The sequence below is a fragment of the Antechinus flavipes genome, chromosome 3, assembly GCF_016432865.1.
Source record: "Antechinus flavipes isolate AdamAnt ecotype Samford, QLD, Australia chromosome 3, AdamAnt_v2, whole genome shotgun sequence".
Lineage (NCBI taxonomy): Eukaryota > Metazoa > Chordata > Mammalia > Dasyuromorphia > Dasyuridae > Antechinus > Antechinus flavipes.
Genome location: NC_067400.1, coordinates 121,919,090 through 121,942,637, shown reverse-complemented (window position 1 = coordinate 121,942,637; position 23,548 = coordinate 121,919,090). Strand labels below are relative to the sequence as shown.

Below are 23,548 nucleotides of genomic sequence, written 5' to 3'. Positions count from 1 at the left end.
GGATCAGTTATGAATGAAGTGGTGTATCTGAAAAATTTAAGCTAAAAAAAAAAGATTGGCAATTTCATAGTGAAAATGAGGGATAACAGACGGATAGTTTTTGTATTCTACTGATATCCAAGAAATGTTAGAAAAATGCAAGGAAGACTCTGAGGGCACTGAGTGAATTCCTTTTGATGAATTTGTGGGAGGAAATGGTTGAGAGCTACAAAGGAGGAATAAGCATGGATTAGAGTGACCTACATCTTTGGGGAGGGGGTGGGGAAGGGAATGTCTGCATTGATGAGACCACAGACGTACAGAACTATTGTAGTATACATGGATATCATGAAATACTTTTTCAAATGTCTTGTTCATATCTGCATTTGATATGTCTATGATATGTCTTCTAATTATCAGCTTAGCAATCTTTTCAAAAAAAGAAAATGAAGCTATTTGGAATGACTAGCTCTTAGTGAACCCTTTGCTATTTCCATGTCATTATTATTGCCTTCTTTAAAGGGTGACAAACCCCCAATGTATAGCCCTTTTTAGAGTTCTGTTTGAGATTAGTGTGAAATTTACTAATCAATAATTCCCAAGATCTATATTTTTATTCTTTATTTTTTTAAAAACATGAATTTTATTAGGCAGGTCTCAGGCAGTTCTATGTATAACTATTCTGCCTACTTGTTTCCAATGAACTAAAAATGCTAGCCCAAAGCTCAGGGTGAGAAAGATTTATGGAATAGATGTGAGTATACAGTCACTAACAAATCAGTCAAGGTATTCCTGGTTTCTCTAATTCCTTCATTAGTCAGTCTATTGATAAATATCTATTATGTATCAGATATAAATCTCTCATTGGAAGCTGAACTAAAGTACCCCTGATACTAAAGTATCTCTTCCAAATCTAAAACTCAAATTCCATGATTTCAGTATTTTTGTGTACATGGAAAATATGTATATTTTTAAACATATCCATATCCATGTATGTGTATAACACATTGCTTTTTTGCCAGCTGATGTGTAACTATTATGCTGTGGCAGTTGGACTGGGAAGGGGCATTTCTAGTTCCCTTATGGATCTGAAGGGGAACAGTAAGACCAAGTATTAAGTATCAGTTCTTATTCCTCTTACAACTTTTGTTGGGCATGAGTTTTGTACCTTCAGTGTATGAACAGGAGACAGGTTCTCCTCTGCATTGTTGTGTTTTCATTTCTAGCATCATCTGCCACAGCTTGACAAAATCCGTGTTTCCCTTGAGGCAAGCACAAGTTTTCTTTCCCTTATGAAACCTCTATGGAAAGCAAATTTCAAAGAAATAATTGCTACAGTAATTTCTTCTATATAGGTCAGTTCCCAGCTATCTGTCAACCTCCAACCTAACCTAAGAATTACTGGCCCCTAGCCAGGAACAGCCTGAAATATTCTTATGCATGGGACTGCAAGAGGTGTTTGGCTTCTGAGATCTTTCTAGTAGAAGGTAAGCTCCTTGAAGTCAAGAACCATTTGGTTTTTTATTTTTTTAAATCTCTATTACACAATGTCTTATACATAATAGATGCTTACTTAATGTTTGTTTAATTTTTTTTTTAAAGTCAGACATTTTAATCAGGATTCAAAGTTTGAAACATTTTACATACACTATGTCATCTGAGTTCCATAACTATTCTGTGAGGTAGGTACTATAGATGTAAATTCCATTTTACTGATCAATTAATTGAAATGCAGTGATTTCAAGTGACAGAACCAGTAAGTGTGAGATTTGGTCCAACTCTTCCTAGAACAGCACCCTAACCCATAAACTAGGCTGACCTTCACTTCTAAATTGACAAAGGGGCATATAGCCCAGTTACCAAAAAGCAAAATGGTCTAAGATGAGACCAAATGACTAAATAAACTGTATGGTGAACAGAGTAGATTATTAACCAAAAAGCATTTTAAAATATCAATATTTGACTAAGATGCTCAGTGATCAGATGAAATAATTACTTTTTCATATGGCACATTTATTTAATGAGAAATTGAATCCTCAAGACAATCTAAATGCTATAGCAATTGCTCTTCTGAGTTTAGGTGCTGTTCCTTCAGGAAATCATTCCTGAGCTGCCAGTAGAGAATCTTTAGGAAACCTATTTGACAAGTACTAATATTTACATTTCTTAGCCTTAGAACTCCAATTATACTTCCTCTTGTGTTTAGGAAGGTATCTACATTTGCTGTATGTTGGTTTCTGAAGATGGTAGATTTAAGAATGAAAACAGCATCATAAACTATTGTTTTACTCTGTTGCTTAGAATTCCCCTTTGTCATCTTCCATTGCAGCTAGGACTAAAAATAGCTTGAATTGTTGAAGTAACACTACCCTTGCAAGGGATAATGTTGTGTAAAAATTATCCTGGCATGGATTCTGTCAATACAAAGTTATTATTAAATAAAATTAAATTTAAAAAAAAGAAGTAACACTACCCAAAACATCTTTATGTAGCCGTATAAAACTCCATCTATTCTATCCTTCCTTATTCATAGAAATTGAACAGGAGTAAAATGATCAAGTTTTTGCATAAATAAATACAGTAAAGCAAAGACCAAAAGGGAAACAATTGGGAAAAAATCTTTGAAGCAAGTTTCTTTGATGAAAGTGAAATTTGCAAGAACGGATTCAAATTTATAAAAATAAGATCCATTCCCCAATTGACAAATTGTCTAAGAATGCACCCAATCTCCGTGGCGTGTTTTGAACTCCTATGTATGATCAGCTACCATCAGACATATGATCAACCATTGCCGGTATGTGACCCTAATATCATTTTTGTCCTATTCAGGCACAAAGAACAAACAAGAATGTGAACAAGTAGTTTTCTTTCTTTCTTTCTTTTTTTTAATTTATAAATTTAATTTTAAAATTTTTTTTTTATTTTTTTCCTCCCTCCCTTCACCCCCTCCCCCAGATGGCAAGCAGTCCTATACATATTAAATATGTCACAGTATATCCTAGGTACAATATATGTATGCAAAACCTAACAGTTCTCTTGTTGCACAGGAAAAATTGGATTCAAAAGGTAAAAATAACCTGGGAAGAAAAACAAAAAATGCAAACAGTTTACATTCATTTCCCAATATTCTTTCTTTGGGTGTGGTTGCTTCTGTCCATCATTGATCCATTGGAACTGAATTAGATCTTCTCTTTGTCGAAGAAATCCACTCCCATCAGAATACATCCTCATACAGTATCGTTGTTAAGGTATATGATGATCTCCTGGTTCTGCTCATTTCACTTAGCATCAGTTCATGTAAATCTCGCCAGTCCTCTCTGTATTCACTTTGCTGGTCATGTCTTACTGAACAATAATATTCCATAACATTCATATACCACAATTTACCCAACCATTCTCCAATTCATGGGTATTTGTTCATTTTCCAGTTTCTAGCCACTACAAACAGGGCTGCCACAAACATTTTGGCACATACAAGTCCCTTCCCCTTCTTTAGTATCTCTTTAGGGTATAAGCCCAATATGAACAAGTAGTCTTCAAGGGAAAAAACTCAGCCTATATATAACTATATGAAAAAAAATGCTCAAAATAACTGCAATTCAAGCTGCAAATTAAAACAGTTTTGAGAGTCTGCCTCACACCCATCAGAGTAGCAAAGATGGTAAACGGGAAAAACAGATACATTGATCCACTGTTGGGAGATCTGTGGATGGGTATAATAATTCAGAAGCAATTTTTTTTTACTAAACAGAGCATACCCTTTGACTCAGCAATAGCCTAAACCTATATACTTCAAAAAACATTTTTTTAAAAGGAAAAGGTCCATATGTGAACAAATATTTATAGAAACTTTTGTGTGTGTGTGTAATGGCAAAAAAAGGACTAGATATTCACTTACTGCTTTAACAATTTGCTTTTTTAATTACAAATTCTACTTTGAAAAATAATTGAAGTTTCCATATTTAGGCTAAACTGCAAATTTTCTTGGGCAAATATATAACACTAGTTAAAATTTTCAGTGGGGTTGAGGATCAGCCTTTCCAGAGGCAACATGGTATGATGATTGGATTTCAGGATTTGGAATCGGGAGATCTGACTATTCCAGGCACATCATTTAAGCTTTTGGAGTCACAATTTCTTTGTCTATATAATAGAGATAATAGTATTTGTATTTCTTAGTTCACAAAATCATTGTAAGGAAAATGGTTTGCAAATTATGAATTATAAATGGGAGAAATATATGATATGAAGTATACTGAAAGTCTTAGCAGTTTTAAGCTATTAAAACTTAAAATATAGGTGTCCTATATTTTAGGACACTGTATATTATTTCCTGTCTATTTCTATTCCCTTACTTTGCTTTATGGATTCAGTCACCATTAATTTATTGAAGTCTTGAGAGGAATACTTGAGAATGTAACCAGTGGGATCAACCCTTCAAAGCTGGCTGCTTGGATATTGGAAATGTAGGAAAGCAAGGAATCTCATTGAACAGTTGATAATTTTAAGTTTCAGCACATTTTGAGCTTTTGCTTCAAAACAGCTCATTTCTCTGTAACTAGTTAGGAAACAAAATGAGCAGATTTTCCTTTTCCCCACCCCCCCATTATACTAAACAATCTTGTAATTATATGGAAGCCGACCAGGGCAGTCTAGTCAGAGACTTGGCTTAATGTCCTAAACCTCACAGTGAAATATGCAGACATACTGGAACCACATGTTAAAATCTCATTAGTTGATTCAGCCTTTCTTCTTTCTGACTAACCTAAACTCAGGATCATTTAGCCCATTAGAGAACTCTATCATGGGAAGCTTAAAAAAAACTATTATCTAGCCCTGAATAAAATGTCAAAAAATACTCCAACCAGAAACTACCTTTGCCTAGAGGCTGGCCTCATTCTGAACTAATTTCACCCTTGTGGGTTTGAATTCAGGAGGGGAGGGGAACTTTGGAAACAGTCTCAAGGTCAATCTTAGTTGAGATGATCCCAAGAAAATCAGGCATTTTTAGTTGCAATATGGGATTTCAGACCCTTTCTAGAATTGTCTAAGACCAGGACCAGTGGCCTGTCCTAAACCATAATTTTTAGATCCACTTCAGAGGAGTATCTTGGGGGGTTGGGAGGTGCTACACTACTGGATTTTTCTTTTATAGCCTCACCCAAATAATTATAACTTGTGACTATAAAATAACAATTCTAGTTTCCTAATATGGTTTGTAACTTCAATTTAAAAGCAGTTTCCAAAGAGGGGTGTAAAAAATGTTCTGAATGGCAGTATCACTGAAAAAAATAATTTCAATTTGATAAAAATATATCAAATGCCTACTATGTGCCAGGCAGTGGATTAAGTGCTGTGGTTATAAACAAGAAAAAGACAATTATACTTTACCCTCTAGGAGGGCAATGCAAAGGGGAAAAACACACAAAAGAAAGCTGGAAAGTAAGGGAAGTGTCACCATGGAGTACACTGCAGGGGATGGGGATGAGGGTGTGGAAGCTGTTCTATGGAGTCAAAACCAAGCAAAAATGTTACCTATATATATAAAAGGAAGGTTTTTAAAGGAGTTTATTGTTCTACCCTGCAGCACTAGAATAAGAAGGAGAGGTAACTGAGGGAGTTGAAAAGGTATTAGGTGTCAAAAGCTAACATTTGATTTCAGGCGATCAGCTTTTCCAGGGACTTGCTATTTTGAACAACACTATTTTTGATACTTTGGTTTAAGCATACAGGGAAGAACCATAGGATTTGTTATTATTTTTCAGTTGTGCCTAATTCTTTGTGACCCTATTTGGGGTTTTCTTGGTAAAGATGCTGAAATAATTTGCCATTTTCTTCTCCAGCTCATTTTACCAATGAGGAAACTGAAGCAGACAGGATGAAATGACTTGCCCAGGATCCCATAGTTAGAAAAGTGTCTGAGGCTGGATTTGAACTCATGAAGATGAATCTGCCAGACTCCAAATACAGCACAATATTCACTGCACCATGTAGAGTCAGCTTTAAATCCCAGCTCTACTGGTTAGTAGCTGTGAAACAATGGGCAAATCCTTTCATCTTTCTGACATTTTTAATCTATAAAACAGGAATCAGACTATTTGTAATGTATTATTTGTAATCCTTCCTCATTTATAACATAAAGAAAATTATACCTATCTCTAGAGGTTTGTATAATGATTAAATGAGATGGTGCATGTCCAGTGCTTTTCAAAGATAAACCCCTTACATAAATGGCAGCTATTGATATTCATAGTCAAATATTACAAGATTTTCATCAGATAATTTTAAGGCCACACCTTCAACTTCTCACATTCAGACATTTTACCATTCCAATCTGGATCCATCAAGATTTTTAGATATAGGTGACCCGATTGTTATATGCTTTGCATAACAAGTAATGGCACAGTTGGAGTGACTTCTTCCAGTTAATGAATCTCAGAAGACAAATTGTGTATTGTTGGTCTTTTGGAATACTGGAACCTGGATCTCAGCATTTTGAAAAGGGATCGTTTTGTTTTTGTCTAAAGCTAATAGATTAGAATAAAAATGAAGAAATAAACTAAGAATATGGCTGCTTCACAGGTAGCATTGAAATAAAAAAAAATAGCCTCCTAAAAAACAAACATGATTGATTGTTGAACTTCATTCTCCAAGAGCATCAAAATGACTTAATTACATTGGAATCAAGATACAATGAAGCCGAGCTCCGAAGACTCTACTACAGGTAAAGCACAAACAGTCCAGAAGAACTAATCCAGATAAACCCATTTGGAGTAGATATGTCTCTAAATTTGTGCATCTCTCATTTCTTTTGAGCTATTGCAATTCTGCTTTGCATAAAGAGCACAGTATCTTTTTTTGATGTCCCTTCTATGCCAGTAGCTCACTATCTCACTATCAATTCCAAAATTCTTCAGAAAGACCTTAAAAGACACATATACTTATTGTAAGACTACAACTGAGCACGAAATTGGCTAAGACCAGCTACTTGTTTTGCAGCCCCAAGGTTTTTTTGTCCTGGGGAACTTACTACAATGGTATCAATAATGACAGAAGAAAGGAATTAGGGCCCAGGATTCATCAACATTTTGCACCTTGTTCATCCTTGGACCCACTTTGGAATTTATGTTAACTACTTGGCTAATGTTTTTATGCTCTGTTTATAAGGACAGAAAAATAGAACATCCCAAACATACTCGCAAAATATTTATAAAGAACTTTTGTTCCTTTGATTAGTTTCAACAGTATAGACATGTAGAAGAATAAACATGTCACTGCATATTAAGATTTTATTTCTTAGTCACAACACTTTGGCAGCACTCTGGACAGAAAGCGTTCTCCTTTTCTTTTAGATGTTGGCATATGTTTTTCTAAGAGTCTTTCAGTATCTGTCTTCTTTCAGATTTATTTAATCTTCATTTTATTTAATCCCTGTGTGTCCAATTCTTATCTTCTTCCATATCCAGGTTTGAAGTCAATGACTTTCACAAGTTTCTGCATACAAAAAAGATTCACAGATGTAGAGAGGATGATAAATAGCTTAAATATTTGCACAGGATATTTTCTGATCTTGCCTCTTCCCACTGCCATTTATTTTATTGTCTCTCTTTCCTTCACTGTATTGTTGCACTCACCTTTCCTCAGTTTCCCATTTTTTTGCCCTCCACTTAAGTTTTTGCTTCTTTCAATTTTTTTCATCTCTTTCTTGTGATGCCCCTTTATATAACATTCCACTAACATAATATTCTTATTTGTACATCACCACCTAACTATTCCTTTCCTGGTTCTCTTCTCTGAGATGAAAATGGTTAATCTATTTGGGATCTCCTAAATGTATCTTTGGTTCACTTTACCAATATTCTTGGAACATTTTTACTTCTGAATTTCACAAACCAATAGATTTGAAGTAAAATATAGAAGAATTCATAAATGTCATTCTCACAGCATATAGTTACAGTTTTGAGACAATTTATTATTGGATGTTTCCTATTCTTCTGAATGTTTACCTTCTGAAAATAGACTTTCCTGCCAATAAATTGCCATATATATGTATGTATATTTGTAGGAAATGAGTTGTTCCCAATGTACTCTCTATTCTATAGAAATAAGTATTTATCAAATTAAGGATTCATTTTCTTTCCTTGGAAATAGGATTAGACTGTAGAGATAATGGTGACATGTATGTGTATCTATATCTACATATATGTATGCACATATATATATATATGCATGCATGTTTGTGTATATATATATATATTCTAGCTCTATAACTTGTTGGCCATATGAATTTGGGTAAGACACATTACCTATCTGAGCTTCAATTTCCTCATCTGTCAAACGAAGGCCTTGGATTAGATAATTTATGTGATTTCTTTCATCAATAACATTCTATGATGAGGGATTTATATAGTTCTTAAGCTATGGAAAGCTCCTGTACTCTACTGGAATCTGAATGATATTAAGAAAAAGCAAGGGAGGCCTTCAGTATATTAAATGGACCACATGTGGTGAGTTTATGGAAGGATATGTTTAAGGATTATCACCAATCTATTTCTGCATTTGAGTGTTTGAGCATAATCTTTAATAGAGGAATTGCTACTTAGAAACTACAGCCCTAGTTGGGTCACAGAGCTTTTTCCCTCTCTATTTCCAATTTTGTATCTCTCTTCCCTCAGCTTGCTATTGCTTGAAACTAACTCCATCCCTTACCACCATTCAATCATTTTCTCTGAGCTCCATTTCTTACCTTGAAACTTGTTCAATTGCAGATTTCAGTCATATGATTGGTAGAACCATCATCATTAACTTGGAGCTGGGGGAAATTCTGCTCCCATTGCTTAGTTGAGCAAAAAGAAAAATAAATAAAGCAGGTAAATCAAAGCTTACTGGACTGCCATATTGAAGGAAGAGAATTCAGTTCTGCCTGATGAAGTATCAGAGTTGTGTTCCTGGTATTTCTCCATGAAACTCTGAATGTACTGAAGATTTAATTATAATTTTCTGTATTATTTCTATGGGAAAAATATATTCAAACCTCCAAATCAAAAGGAAGAAGGTAAGGAAAACAATATTTATTGTTTACTATGTGCCAAGTACTATGCCAAGTGCTTTACAAATACTATCTCATCTGATTCTTGCAAAATCCTGGAGTTAGGAATTATTATTATTACTCCATTTCAAAGCTAAGAAATGAAGACAAACATTAAGTGAATTGCCCAGAATGACATAGCTAGTAATTATCTAAGGCTAGATTTGAATTCAAATCTTCCTGACTTCAGGTCCAGCATTCTGTCCCCTTTACTACCCAGCTATCTCTAAAAGAAGACAACTTATTAGTAAATAGTAAACCTATTTACTAGAAGGGAATATCAGATAAGAAAATTCTACAGAGTTTATACCTATGATTCCCAAATCAGAGTAGTATGAATAGTAAAGAACAATTTTATTGGTTTTATGGAGCCAATGACTCTGCTGTTTTTGTAGCATCTTTTCACAAACATAGCTGCTAAACAATAAAGATGCAGCTTCTCCAACCCCCGAATTTGGTACTGGTTCGCTTGGAACTTTGTGTTATCTATTAGTCATAAAAACAAATAAAAAAGTGTGGGAAAAGATATTTGATCTCATCATAGAGGATTTCCGCTATCATTTTGCAGACTGTAATCTAGCCATGCCTTTTCATCCCCCTCAATTATTGTGTCCCTGTCTGCCCTTCCAGAGATTCTCCATAAAATATCCTACCTAAAATGCAGAAGTCTTCTCTGGAGCTTTTATGAGTATTCTCACAGAAGGCAACATTTGAAACTAAGAATGACATTTACTGGGAAAATTAGTTGGTAAGCTCATTTTAGACAATGATATGGGATAATTATAAAGGGAAAAGAACTAGCATTGAAGTATTTTTGGGAGAATCTGCATTAGTTTAACTATTCATTTATACTGATCAAGTTGACTATTAAAGACGTTAGAGCTGGATAGAACCCTAAATAGGGAAAAATGAGAACCAGCCTGAGATCATCTGGCTAAGAAGTGATTGAGCCAGGACTGCAATTTAAGTCACAAGCAATGTGGCGAAGAGAAACATACAGATGATTTATAAGTGGAGATGCAGGATTTGAATTCTGGCTCTGTCTCTCTCTCTCTCTCTCTCTCTCTCTCTCTCTCTCTCTTTTTTTTCCTGAGGCAACTGGGGTTAAATGACCTGCGCAGGGTCACACAGTTAGGAAGTGTTAAGAAGCTGAGACCAGATTTGAACTCAGCTTCTCCTGACTTCAGGGCTGGTGCTCTATCCACTGTGTCACCTAGCTGCCTCTGGTTCTGTCTCTTAACTAGCTGTGTGATCTTAGGACCTGTTTTCCTCATCTATAAAATGAGTTGATTGGTTGGAGTGGATAAGCACTAAGATCTCTCTAATGTATATCTTTAATGATTGCACTTTGACTCTAAAAGTAGTTTCATTTTCCTATACTTGGTTTATTTTCTCTGTCATTTTGCTGCTTTGTTACATATAACCTTTTATTCTGCCCTGATTCTTTCTTTATTTATTCCTTGCAGCATCTGTAGCAGTGACTTTCTTATCAACAACTTAGAGATAACGTTATTGACCTTATCTCATAGAAAAAGTATCTGTAAAAGAAAATATTCTCATTGAAATGTGGGAGAGGCCCTGACATGGCCTACATACAGAGCTGCCTGCTGTCACCACTGGGGGTCAGAAGAACAGCAGAGCTTTGAAACCAGCTATCAGAGATCTGAGTCCTTTCTTAATTCCCAAAGCATCGGAGGGGCCAAGGGAAGTTAATCGACCAAGCTAATGAGTAATGGAGCAGGGACTAGCTAGAACCCAGGTAGAAAGAAGTCAGTTTTCTGGGCTCCAGGAGTCAATGCTCTTGCCACTCCCCTCTCACAAGCTACTGCCTGCTCTTAAAAAAAAAAAATTCTGAAGACATGAAATAAGCTGGCAGGGCAAGCTCTTAATAGAGAAATAAGGGCTAAACAATAGTATCTCTAAATGAACTCAGTTATACTAATCGCTTGGCGTTTGATCTTTTAGAAATAAAAAAATCTCTTTGGACTTAGAAGGAATTTGACAGCTCTTGTGGTCTCCCAGCCAAGATTTCACTGAAATAATCAGAGATGGAGCTTAATGATATTTCATGAAGATATCTCACTCTCTCTACGTAATCTACGTGATACAATCTGGAATTCCTCCCAATAGGAAACCTAAATTGTTCATGTTATAACCCCAAACTTGTTTTCTCTATTTTGAAGACTTAAGGAATCTTCTTAATCTGAAAATAAAACACGTTAAGGAACTCCCCCTCCGGTTGTATACTAAATGGAAACTAGTTTGCTTATGAGAGATTCTTGAATACATACATTAATGTCCACGAATCACCCTACCTCTAAGTGGAGAGTATTTTAGTCAATCTTGATTCTCTCTGGAGAACTTCCAGTAACGTAAGGATGCTGCCTAATTAGAACTGCTATAGCTTCAACTTTCCTAGGCACAGCCCAGCAAGTTTTATCTTTTTTTCCCTTAAGGTTTCATGCGTTCTTAAAAGATGCAGAGCTCTCCATCCAAGCTCAGGACCACGCCTCTTTCCTGCTAAAACCCTCCAGTTTCTCTCTCCCACCTCTTTCCACCTCTTCTTCAATATAGAAGAGAAAGAAAGTTGAGGGAGAGAGCGCGGCTCTAACTCGGTTTTGAGTGCGGAACTGGGGTGGAGAAGGGCAAACCGAAGGGTCACCGCAGCAGCTCTCGAAGCTGCGAGCCCGGTGGGGTTGGAGAAAGGCACAACGTCAGCGTTTAACATGCAAATATATTCCCCATCTTCCCCCTCCTCCTCCGCGACAGCCTCCTCCTCTTCTAGTTCCCCCTCCCCCTGCCCTGGGAGTGAGGAGGGAGCCCTCATCTCAGCAGCCTTCAGCTCGCTCCGCAGCTCTGCATCCACCCACGCCTCCTGGGAGTCGTGGCGGCAGCGGGCAGCTCTACATAAACACCGAGCGGGCTGCCGCTGCCCGGGACTCTCCCGCAGCCACAGGAAGAGGTGGTGCGCTGGAGTCGCACCGCGCAGCCCACGCCTGGGCGCACTAGCCGCGCGCTCTCCTTTACCTCCGCGGCTCGCTCTCTCTTTTGCGGGGCCGGGGCGGCAGCAACAGCGAGTCCTGTCCCTGGAAGGTGACTGCCCGAGACTCTCTCGGACGCCTCCTCCTCTTCCCTTGTCTGCTGTTTCTTCTTTCTCTTCCTCCTCCATCCCCATCCCACCCGTGTCTTCTCGATGGCTCTGGCGGACAGCACACGTGGATTACCCAACGGAGGCGGCGGCGGCGGGGGCGGCAGCGGCTCTTCGTCGTCTTCTTCGGAGCCGCCTCTGTTTCCCGAGATCGTGGAACTGAACGTAGGGGGCCAGGTATATGTGACCCGGCGCTGCACCGTAGTGTCCGTGCCGGACTCGCTGCTTTGGCGTATGTTCTCGCAGCAGCAGCCGCAGGAGCTGGCCCGGGACAGCAAAGGACGCTTTTTTCTGGACCGGGACGGCTTTCTTTTCCGCTACATCTTGGATTACTTGCGGGACTTGCAGCTTGTGCTGCCCGATTACTTCCCCGAGCGCAGCCGGTTGCAGCGGGAGGCAGAGTACTTCCAGCTGCCCGAGCTCGTGCGCCGCCTCGGGGCTCCCCAGCAGCCCGGGCCGGGTCCCCCGCCGCCCCATTCGCGGCGAGGGGTGTACAAAGAGGGCTCCGTGGGGGGAGGAGGGGACGAGCTGTTGCCCCTGGGCTACCTGGATCCGGAGCAGCAAGAAGGCGCTTCGGCCGGGGCTCCCTCACCCACTCTGGACCTAGCTAGTCGCAGCCCATCTGGGGGTACCGGGGGCCCGCTGCTCACTCCATCCCAGTCCCTGGACGGCAGCCGGCGCTCGGGCTACATCACCATCGGCTACCGAGGCTCCTATACCATCGGGAGGGACGCGCAGGCGGATGCCAAGTTCCGGCGGGTGGCGAGGATCACGGTGTGTGGCAAGACATCTCTGGCCAAGGAGGTGTTTGGGGAGACCCTGAATGAGAGCCGAGACCCTGATCGGCCCCCCGAGCGCTACACGTCTCGCTACTACCTCAAGTTCAACTTTCTGGAGCAGGCCTTCGACAAGCTTTCCGAGTCCGGCTTCCACATGGTGGCCTGCAGCTCCACGGGCACCTGCGCCTTTGCCAGCAGCACAGACCAGAGTGAAGACAAGATCTGGACCAGCTACACCGAGTACGTCTTCTGCCGGGAATGAACCATTTGGACACCCTCCTTCTTTTAGCCATCTCCCTCCTCTCCTTCCTCCCCCCCTTCCCTGCATCCCTGAGGGATATTATTTTATCACTTCGCCCTCCACCTCCATAACCTCCTTCGTTCCTCAGAGACACCTTCTGTTATGACTTCTTGTCTATAATAGCCCATCTTATCCTTTCACTTAGTCCCAGCCCTTGAACTTGAAGTTCAATTCTTTTCTTTGCTGATCTTTTAGCCCCGGTTCACAGCTCCTATCGAGAAGGGTTGAAAGGTTCATTTCTCTCCTTCCGCTTGGCTATCAGATTCCTCTGTCTCAGTACTACTCCGATCACCACTCCCTCCCCCATCTTCTTTCCAGCCTATCTTAAAACCTGGATCAAGTGAGACAAGGTTATCACAAAACAGAAAACAACAACAACAACAAAACCCTACCGAACCAAATACTTTGGACTTGACAACAACGCCTGGAACTGTTCAAACTCGTATGGGAAAGTATCCAGGTTGTTGGAGAAAGTAACATTCCTTGAAATTTTCTCAAGTGCTTGTGACTCATAGGTGGTCTAAAAGGTTCAGAATTGGTAATGTTAAAAGTCTGAGGAAAGTTGATGATTTTAAACCATGATAGTGCAGCCTTTTTTTGACTTCCTTTTAATGATAGATTTTCACTGGGTGCAAAGGCTGTTAGAGACTGGGAGTAAGAGAGGCTGTACTGGAATTTGGGACACATTGGATACAATTGAATTACTCTAAATGAATAAAGTTTTTTAAAATGTTGAAGGTTAAAGTAAGAAAAGAACAAATGGCTACATTTTTAGTTCTCTCCATTTTCACGTAGAATAGTCTTTGCCAGCTACTTACACTTGCAGAAAGGGAGCTAGATGACTGCTTTGCTTCCTGAAGCTGACTTCCCTGGCCCTTCACCAAGAGCACTTTGCTCTACTTTAGTTCACATGGCAGTCATTATTGGCAACAGGGAGAAATATTGCTGCCACAGAAGACAATAAGTAAGCCCAAATCTGCAGCATTGCATGAAATAATTTGACAGTGAGTTTAAAAAACAGTAGGATAGCCGCTATTTTCAATGGAAGAGCCATGAATATGAAAAAAAGCACCAGGTGTGGTTGGAGGGCTCTTTTTCTTCCAGCGGGAGGAGATTTGGTCCTTGCTTAGCTTTAATTAGCAAGTACATTGGAATTAGGGAGAAGAGTCACTTGGTTTGAAATCTGAACATTTTTTCCCATCTGTTTAAGTACATGCATGATTTTGATGCCAAACAGTGCAGGAAAGCACATGCTCAGCAATTTATAAAGATGTTAAATAACATACAGTAAAACAACAGTTAGTGAAAAAGTAGCTTATTAAGTTCATTCTGATTTCTAGCTTAGAATTTACTAGTGCTTGTATGACCTAACCAAAGAACTACCCAGTAGGGTTTTAGTCTTTAAACTTTATTTCCTCATTCTGGAGAGGAATTCTAAATGAGAAAATTTAAAAATCCTCTTTTACTTGAGTAAAATATGTTTAATTTTGGTTACACATAGATTTAAGGCCACTTATTGTTATTTTCTAAAAGTCAAATGCTTGTTTGACTGCTGAGTAAATCTGAAAACAGTATTTTTGCATTCTTCTCTCATCGAATTTGTTAGAAGAAAGGTGGAATCTATCCAGGTAATTCATTTGCAGAGAAATCTAAGTACCAAATGCTGTCCAGTTGTAGAGACATAAAATGAAGTATTTTAAAAAGAAGACAAATAAATGCTTAAAAGTTATTGGAGCAATAAAATGGTAACTTGAGGCTAGTGCAACAGAATATAGAATGAGACCTGGTTGCCTTATGCCTTTACTCTAAAATGAAATAAATCCCCTTTTGCATAGCCTATCTATGTTATAAAAGAAAGGAAACTGATCTTAGCTCCTGAGTATGTAAGATGTCATTCTCTGGAGATTTCCTGGCCTCCAGGTCTTTCTATTTTTTTGTTTGTTTCACTACTTTTCTTAGAAGTATCTTTTGAAAAGATTTTGTAAAAAGCAATTTTCATGAAAAGTATTTGAATTTGTGCTTTTTTCTTTAATTCTTAAAAAAAAAACAAAATGAAGCTTGTACTGTATCTTATTATGCCCATTAATAGAATTAAGGATGGAAACAATTTTAACCTTAGATGACTTATGACCCAATGTACATATAGAGTATATGAATATTTTACGTTCATCTTTTAATTTTAAAATTCATTTACTAATGCTATGAAATGTCACAAATTAGCCCAGTCCCTTATATCATGTGCTGTATATACTAAGGCACCATATTCTGATCAGTTTCCTTATTCCCATTACTGTGAAAAAATTGAGTATGAAAGAAATATAATTGTACAACTGAGTTTGGTCCACTATTATTTGCTTGAATCTTAGTCATCCCTAAATTTCTATTGATTTGATGCCATCTTAAAATTAAGTATTCTTTTTTTTAATCTGCCACTTTTTTCTTCTTTTTGAAATGAGGATAATGAGGGTTAGAGTTTTCTATTAGAATGTCTGCTTAGCAACAGGTTTTTTTTTTTTCTTTCACAAAGAACTGTTTTTATGATAGAATCATTGAATGACATAAAATGATAGGAATGAGTGATAATATAAGGAAAATAATTTCATTTCTCAGTATTTTAACTGCTATCTCAGATTTGATAATTATTAAAATGTTAATCTCACTGCAGTCTGAAGTAAGTTAGTATTGTTTGTTCAATGTCTAGTGGACAGAGGTGAACACCACAAAAAATTAGTAAGGCCAAATTATATTTATTTATTGGTTCATTAGACAAGCATATCCAGAACTTAAGTTTTAGCGATTTATATCTGAAACTGAATTCAGAGATCATTGGGTTCAACTCCATCTCTTTGTGGATAAGCAAACAGATCTAGAAAAGTGAAGTGATTTTATGGAGGTCTTTTGACTCCAAATACAGGGTGGTGTTTCCATTATACTTATTCTTTCTTTTAAGGGGGACCTCAAGAGGACATACTTAACAATTGAAAGGATTAGTGGTTTTTAATGATTGAAAGATTCAGTGATTTTTATTTATGTCCACATACCCATAAAATTCCATCCTAACCATCCAGCAAGGACTTTCCATAAGTACTAGGTTCTCATCTCTCAAACTCATATGCCTGTCTTTATAAATTTTGTGAATTGTTAATCTATTAAGTCTTATGGTTGAATTTGATATTTTGTATATCTTTTAGTTGGAGAACTAAGGATTCAATAGTTAAGAGGAGTTGACTGTGCTTTTCTTATAAAAATGAATCCCTTGCCCTTCAAGTTGGAACTAAGATGCCCTAAACCAAAACATAGCCTTTAATAAAAAACTGCTAATTTTCTGGTGAAATTAGACTGTGTTGATGTTCTACATAATTTTGGTAAAGAAGTCTACTCTGAGATCTGTGTTATTTGCTTCCCAAACCCTCTATTCACTTTGAATTGAGACTGTTAGCTGCATCTCCACAGATCAAAACAAATTGAACGTTGGCAATCACCTGATAAATATTGACAATGTTGATAATTAATTTGGGTAATTCAGGCCTTAGAAAAATACTTATGCCTAAACACTTTGGGAAAAATTGGGAAAGAGGAGAGAGGCAGGGACACTGATTGTCTAGGTAATATTGGCCATTATAAAACTAGTTAAGATTAGATGAAGATTATTCATGATGATCCATAAATTCTTTGATATTTGGAAGCTCAACTTCTTAATCATTAGTTTCATTTAAAAGTGAAAAGGTGATGGTGAGGCATCTTGAGTTCACTAGCAGTTAAAAAAACAGGTACCATTATTATTAATACTGTTTAATCTCTTTTGAAACCATATGTTTGACAGGATATCTATTTTTATACATGTAGATTATGAGCCATATTCATCCTAGTTTTTAGACTGAATGGTGTAGAAAATAGAAATCCCTTGAGGATGTTAGTGACCAAATTAAATTTTTTCAATACTTACTTTACTCTTGTGTTTTATATTGGGTTGTATTTTGATTAAAGTGTTAAAAATCTAGAACACATTGTATTTGACATTATTGTGTTTATAGCTCTAGCAAGGAAAAAAACTTCCCAATTCCACATTCTTGCACAACATATTATATACATGGCAGCTTCTCTGAAGAAATTCATTATTAGTTGAGGAATATTCACAATTGGTTTATTTTCAAGTAAACTCACAATACAAACTGCTTATGATCCAGTTTTCTTTAATGCAGGGAATTTTTATGGAGCTTGGATAAAGTACTTTCTTTGTGTAGTGCCTATACATATCACTGAAATCATACTGAGTTCCCCTCAAAGAATAGATATTATTCTAATCTTACAGAAAAAATCAGTACATTATTAATGGAAGTTATGATAATTTTTAGGAGAATATTGTCACATAGAAAAGTCTTGATGGAGAAGTATAAACTCATGAAAAGTTTCTTTCACAGGCAAAATTATTTTATTTCAGTTGATTGAAGGTTTACTTTAATAACAGGCTATAGAGTATGAATGTATGTTGTGAACCTATTGAAAAAGATTCTTTGTCCTGGATTTTGAATAATTAGTCATTTATGATTATTAAAAGGGCTATTTTTCTTCACTCTGAAGACATTTAGATAGTGGGTGAAATTTCTTAGATGGCTTGTTTGAATCTTTATTTTTTCAAAATAAGTCTGTTATATACAAAGTCCTCTTTGGTTTCCAAAAGTAATACTGCTGGCAAAACAACTTCTAGTAATTATAGACTAAAAGGTAAAGATTTTAATTCTATTCTGGGGTGTCCTGAAAACTTTATTTTCAATATAGAAAAGAGTAATTTTGAGTAGGTAGAATATGGACAAGTGGATTTGTATCTTCATCTAGGTCATATTTTCTAATAAGTATGGAGGTATAAGAACAATCATAATGTAAAATAATCCTGTTGCCTTTCTGACTTTAAAAGTAGTTGAAAGTTCCTCTATTTCTGTTTCAATACAAATACCAAAAATATGCAAGACTCCATCATTGATGGTTATTTGAAAGAAGTCAATGATCATACATAATTTACATTTTTTCATGTAGACTAATAATTTGATAAATTGAAGAATTCTCTGCTACTAATTAGCTATGTGAATTTGAACAAATGATTTCACTTTTCTGGACCTCAGTTTCTTTATATTTAATGAAAAATTAGGCTGGATGGTCTCTAAAGTAGCTTCCCAGCTCCCTACCACTATAACTCTGTGAATAAAAGTTGCTGTTCTACTGTCAGCTGAACAATGTAAAATTCCCACACAGCAATTTTTTATAGCTTTCAGTAGGTTATTTCAGGTTTTGAGATCTTTTCCCCTCCTCTTCTAAATTTTGTGGAAGTGGTATATGTCATTTAATATAAAATTTTAAATCATTATTGTGAACTAATCAGGAGACCAAGGAAGGGAAATTACCACTTCATTTGATAATAAGCCGATTTAAAACCTTTCTCATTTGTAAAAAGTTATGGGGAAAAATTCTTAAGATGTCTCCTAAATGTTCTAGAGATTTTTGTTTTCCATGTTCACAACTAGTTGTATAACATCCTCAATAGTGTTTCCCTTCTATTATTGTGGAGTAATAAATCCTTGATTATGTGACTTGTTATGTATTCTATTAAATGCTAAAAGCAAAATAATCATTCACTACTTTAATTATTCCTTCTGTTTATTGGGTATGAATTCATAGGAATCTTCTCTGATTTCAGTTAAAAAATTTCCTAAACAGTGGGAAAACTTCCCAAGTTGTTATGGGAATAATGATGTGTTTGGTACTATCAAATGAACTTCTCATTATGTAATTGACCAGCTGTGCCAGGAAGTGAATAGATTCCTTCCCTTGATGAGTCTGTGCCCAAGAAGGCACAGACAACATGGCTCAGAATGGAAGGAAAAATTCTGATTGGTGAATGTTTTTCTTTACCTCAGTTCTCTGTAGCATATGTACCTTTTTAGGAACATGGGGAATGTAGGTGGTGATGACAGCAGAACTGTGGATCAAAGCTGGTAGAGAAAAGGAAAAATATAAAGAAATATGTCTTAATTAAAATTGATATTTGCAAAGGTGAAGAGCAGAGATAGAGAAAGTGGTTAGCTCCATTTTTAATATTGGGGGATTTTACTGCATGAACATCATTTACTGAGATTATGCAGTAAAATTCCCCAATATTATCTCAGAAGGTATTCTTTATCATTGTTTTCCAGATTGAGGGAATCAAAAAAGCTATTGCTAGGGGACACCAAGTACCTATTTGTGCCATAGAATTACAGCAGCAAACTGTGTTTTTTGAAGAGTATGAGTCAACTTTCCCCTACATCTTTTCTCTTCTATGCCTCTTAGGGTGAAAAAAAAAGACTTTTGGGTGCTTTCTGGCATTTAAAGTGACAATGTGGTTTGTGCAAGCTGTGTAAGATGGTGGGACTGGGGTAGAAAAAAAATCTTGATCCATTTTAGGGAAGAGGCAAGTTTATAAAGTTATGTGTAGATAATGTTTAGGTTTTCATATTTTGAAGAGAAGATTTCTTTTTATTTCTGCAAGCCCTTTATTACTTATATAAAAATCCATTTTTAAAGACAGTTCTTGTTCCTTATTTATGGTAGTCAATTGAGCCTAGGTTATCCAAGCCTAAGAAAGTGTAGCTGGAAAGTGATATAGGACCATTAATGTGTGATGTGTGAATGTATGTGTATGAATGCATATGAACTAATAGATGCATATGTGTGTGTGTGTGCAAGAACAGATTATTGCATTTCTTTTGTACATGTAGTTTAATTGATAGTATAGAAAAAATTCTCAGGGAGCTTCATGATCTCTCTCTTTTATTCACATGAAATCTCCTATTTAAAAGTCCCCTAAATGTACCCTTTATTAAAAAAAAAAGGCCATTCTCATCTTTCTCACCTTTTGTTTCTCTTGTATTGTCTTTCTGTCCAGCCTATATGTGTGCATAGATAAAAGAGACCATATGCATGGATTCCACTACTGCTGATGGACAGCAGTAATACTGCTGCATTTTCTGGTTTAGGTTAATCATGGCTACTTTTTAGTCTGTCATGATGGAAACATAGTCTTCATCTAGATGATGTACAAATGTACGTAGATGAGAAGGTATATAGGTGAAATTGCCTACATAAGCAGGTAAAAGGGTATTGTGTTGAATATTCTTCTGTTGCTATGACTAGGTCCTGTACATAATAGGCCTTTAATAAATTAAATACTTGTGAATGAGTAACAGATTGATCACTAGACTTCTACCTGAAACTCTTCTAATTTCATATAGACCTTCCAAAGCTCATGCTCCATTGTCAGTCTTTGAAGACACAGGGCCATTTCCACATAATGGAAAAAGGAAATATCATGGAGGACTTCAAAAAATATATAAATCACAATAAAATGATAATATCAATACACTGCAGAAAATGGAATTTGTGGATAACAACAGTTACTACATTAGGCCAGTTTTCTAAGTATTAAAATGACACATCCTAAGTATTAAAATGAAACATGACATTTACTAGATGAAGAAATTGAAGTAAGAACTGCTATTGATTAAATGTAGTTATCCCAATATATAGAGAGGCTTGTTGAAGTAGTAGGAGGAAGGGAAGAAATAAACATTTCTAGAGTACCTGCTATGTGCCAGGCACTGTACAAAGCACTTTCCAATTATAGTGTATAGAAAGCTAGCCAGGGAGATTTGGGTGAAAGTCTAACATATGTTTTCTGTGTGAACCCTAGGCAAATCACTTTAATTTCTTATGTTCTGGGCAATTTTCTAAGATACCAGTCTGTACTGGTGGAGAATGTTTCCTCATTTGAGAATTCCCTATCTCACCTCTCCCTTTCTCTTGTAAAACTTACTATTTGTAGTTCTTTTAAAGTTTACTCCTCATTTAAAAAAAATCCTCTTTCATCTCTTTATTTTTTGGAAACTAAGTCAAAGCTAATTTATATTTTAGGATGGATAAAAAGGTTCTCCTCTTAGGTCCTTAGCTTTTTTCAGAATTCAAAAAACACAATAAAAAGGTCATTTCAACTTGAGAAGAATGCCAGGGGCAAGAAGCTAGAAATTATACTTTACACTTTATTACTTGCCTTCTAATTCACTGCATGACCTTAATTTTAGTTTAGCCCTCACATATAATTCTTTTATCCCCCACCCCGAGGCAATTGGGGTTAAGTGACTTGCCCAGGGTCACACAGCTAGGAAGTGTTAAGTGTCTGAGGTCAAATTTGAACTCAGGTCCTCCTGATTTCAGGGACTATGCTCTATCCACAGCGCCACCTAACTGTACCATCTATCTGTCCCCCTCACATATAATTCTTTGTCAGATTTAGGTAGTAATACTTTATGCAGCATTTAGAAATTTAATTGTTTTATGCAACAACTTGTGTGTGTCAACCTATTTTTTTCCTCGTGCAGTAGGGAAAACTTGGTTTATTGAGGGTACTATATACAATTTCAGAGAATTAGATATTGAATATTACCAACTTTGCTTTGTGCTAAGTAGACTTAATAAGTCAAAACTCATTCATAATTGCTTCCTCTAAATTCATATTTTATGAAATTATAAGTATGGATTCAAAAAATTATTACTCTTCCATCTGACTTGAAAATCACTTGCTTTGATCAAACAAAACAAGTTTGATATTTTTTCTGAATTATGATTAATTGGTTGTCAGCTGCTACAAGGCCTCATGTGAATTTTTGCCCAAAAATATTTTCATTTTATAAAGGAACTCAAATTCACTGACAACACTGTTATAGGCTTTCTACCGGGATAACCATTTGATATGTGGTTTTGATGATCTTAACTACAAATTTTCAAGAAACATTGTTAAAAGCCATCGGAAAAGAATTTGACCTACCTAAAAAGTTGTAGTACATAATTCCCATATCCACAGCTGAGACTTGTGGACTTGTTAAATGAAGGCTCCAAAGGCTGTTTTCTTTATTAAAAAAAAAGTTCTTTTTGAGGAGTTTTGACCTTATAATAGCTAATGTACTGTTTTTCTCTCTATTCAGAGGCTCACTCTTCATCACGTGATATTTTTCCCATTTGGGTCAGTCTGTTCAAAGTGTAAGTTCTATACATGAGCCAGTATCTGAAACACAGCTGTTAGGTCAAAGTTTAGGCCCACCAGCTTTGAGAGTGTTCCTTTTAAAGCATGAATAGCAAAAATACAATGAAACTTTATCCATGCTAGTTTCCATCATAGAATGCTTAAAAACCTTCAATTCTCTAACAAAGTGCCATGAACAAGTAAGATATTATTATCAACATATTATCCAATTAAAAGTGTTTTTTTCTTAAGGTATATTCATATGAAATTCGAAATTGTTGCACTGAGATTGTTATAAGGATTATCTGGGCAAAATGGGAGCTTGAATTTTTGGAAGTAGCAAGTGGCTTTTTTATGGTTAATTTAAATTATTTAAACTTTTGTATCATTGTCTACTTTACTTTGTATGCTCTAACACAGTTTATAATATAAATATAACCAAAAGAAACTTTTCCTGCTAAAAGGAAACTGTTTATCTTGATAAAAGGAAATTGTTCATGAAGCTCTAGCACTTCTGGTGTGAGGGCTGCTCATTTACTTTTTTAAAAAAATTAATTATTATAGCTTTTTATTTACAAGATATAAGCATGGGTAATTTTTCAGCATTGACAATTGCAAAATCTTTTGTTCCAATTTTTCACCTCCTTCTCTCCACCCCCTCCCCCAGATGGTGCTCATTTACTTTTGGTATCCATTTGTCATCCAACTTTTACCTATGGTTTCAAGAAGTTGTGGCTTGCACAACAGCTATATCCCAGTACAATTGTCTCAGCAGACTGTCTAAATCAGGTTGAGAGTAACTGACAGGTCTCAAGCCAGTTGATGAGTTAGGGGATTGTCTATCCCAAGCAAGGAAAGACTACCCAGCAGAATGGGCAGATGAGAACATTTTGTTCCAATGATCATGAAGGGGCTGTGGAGGATTTAGAGCTTGATTAGACATCAATGGCTCCAAGCTCATCCACTGTATTCCTGTTCATCACCAGTCAGCTTGACTTTTGTCTTGCTATTGGACTTGATGACTCTAGAAGAGATTTTGAGGTTACAACTTTGTGCAACTCTGCCTCACTTAAATATAACTCACAAGTCAAGACATCACCTCTTTGAAAAAGGAAGGATGGACAACAGGAATGCTCATTTTCATATCCCTGGTTAATGTAAGGATATTCTTTCCTCCAAGATTAGTAAATGGAAATGGGAGCTA

At 36.6% G+C, this 23,548-nt stretch overlaps 2 protein-coding genes across 2 annotated transcripts; one reads left to right on the top strand and one right to left on the bottom strand.

Moving 5' to 3' along the window:
* Nucleotides 1-7,254: 7,254 nt before the first annotated feature.
* On the bottom strand, nt 7,255-12,283 carry LOC127553322 (uncharacterized). The gene is made up of 3 exons (XM_051983942.1): nt 11,383-12,283; nt 8,726-8,815; nt 7,255-7,473 (listed from the first exon to the last, which is right to left on the bottom strand). The coding sequence occupies exon 1, from the start codon at nt 12,240-12,242 to the stop codon at nt 11,466-11,468; it is 777 nt and encodes a 258-aa protein (XP_051839902.1). The 5' UTR covers nt 12,243-12,283; the 3' UTR covers nt 7,255-7,473; nt 8,726-8,815; nt 11,383-11,465.
* KCTD12 (potassium channel tetramerization domain containing 12) lies at nt 11,906-18,934 on the top strand. Its single transcript, XM_051983941.1, has one exon. The coding sequence runs from the start codon at nt 12,261-12,263 to the stop codon at nt 13,254-13,256; it is 996 nt and encodes a 331-aa protein (XP_051839901.1). The 5' UTR covers nt 11,906-12,260; the 3' UTR covers nt 13,257-18,934.
* Nucleotides 18,935-23,548: the final 4,614 nt, after the last annotated feature.

Bases quoted from the DNA above. Each gene is read 5' to 3' on its own strand.
- LOC127553322 (XM_051983942.1), bottom strand. From the start codon at position 12,242: ATGGGGATGGAGGAGGAAGAGAAAGAAGAAACAGCAGACAAGGGAAGA.
- KCTD12 (XM_051983941.1), top strand. From the start codon at position 12,261: ATGGCTCTGGCGGACAGCACACGTGGATTACCCAACGGAGGCGGCGGC.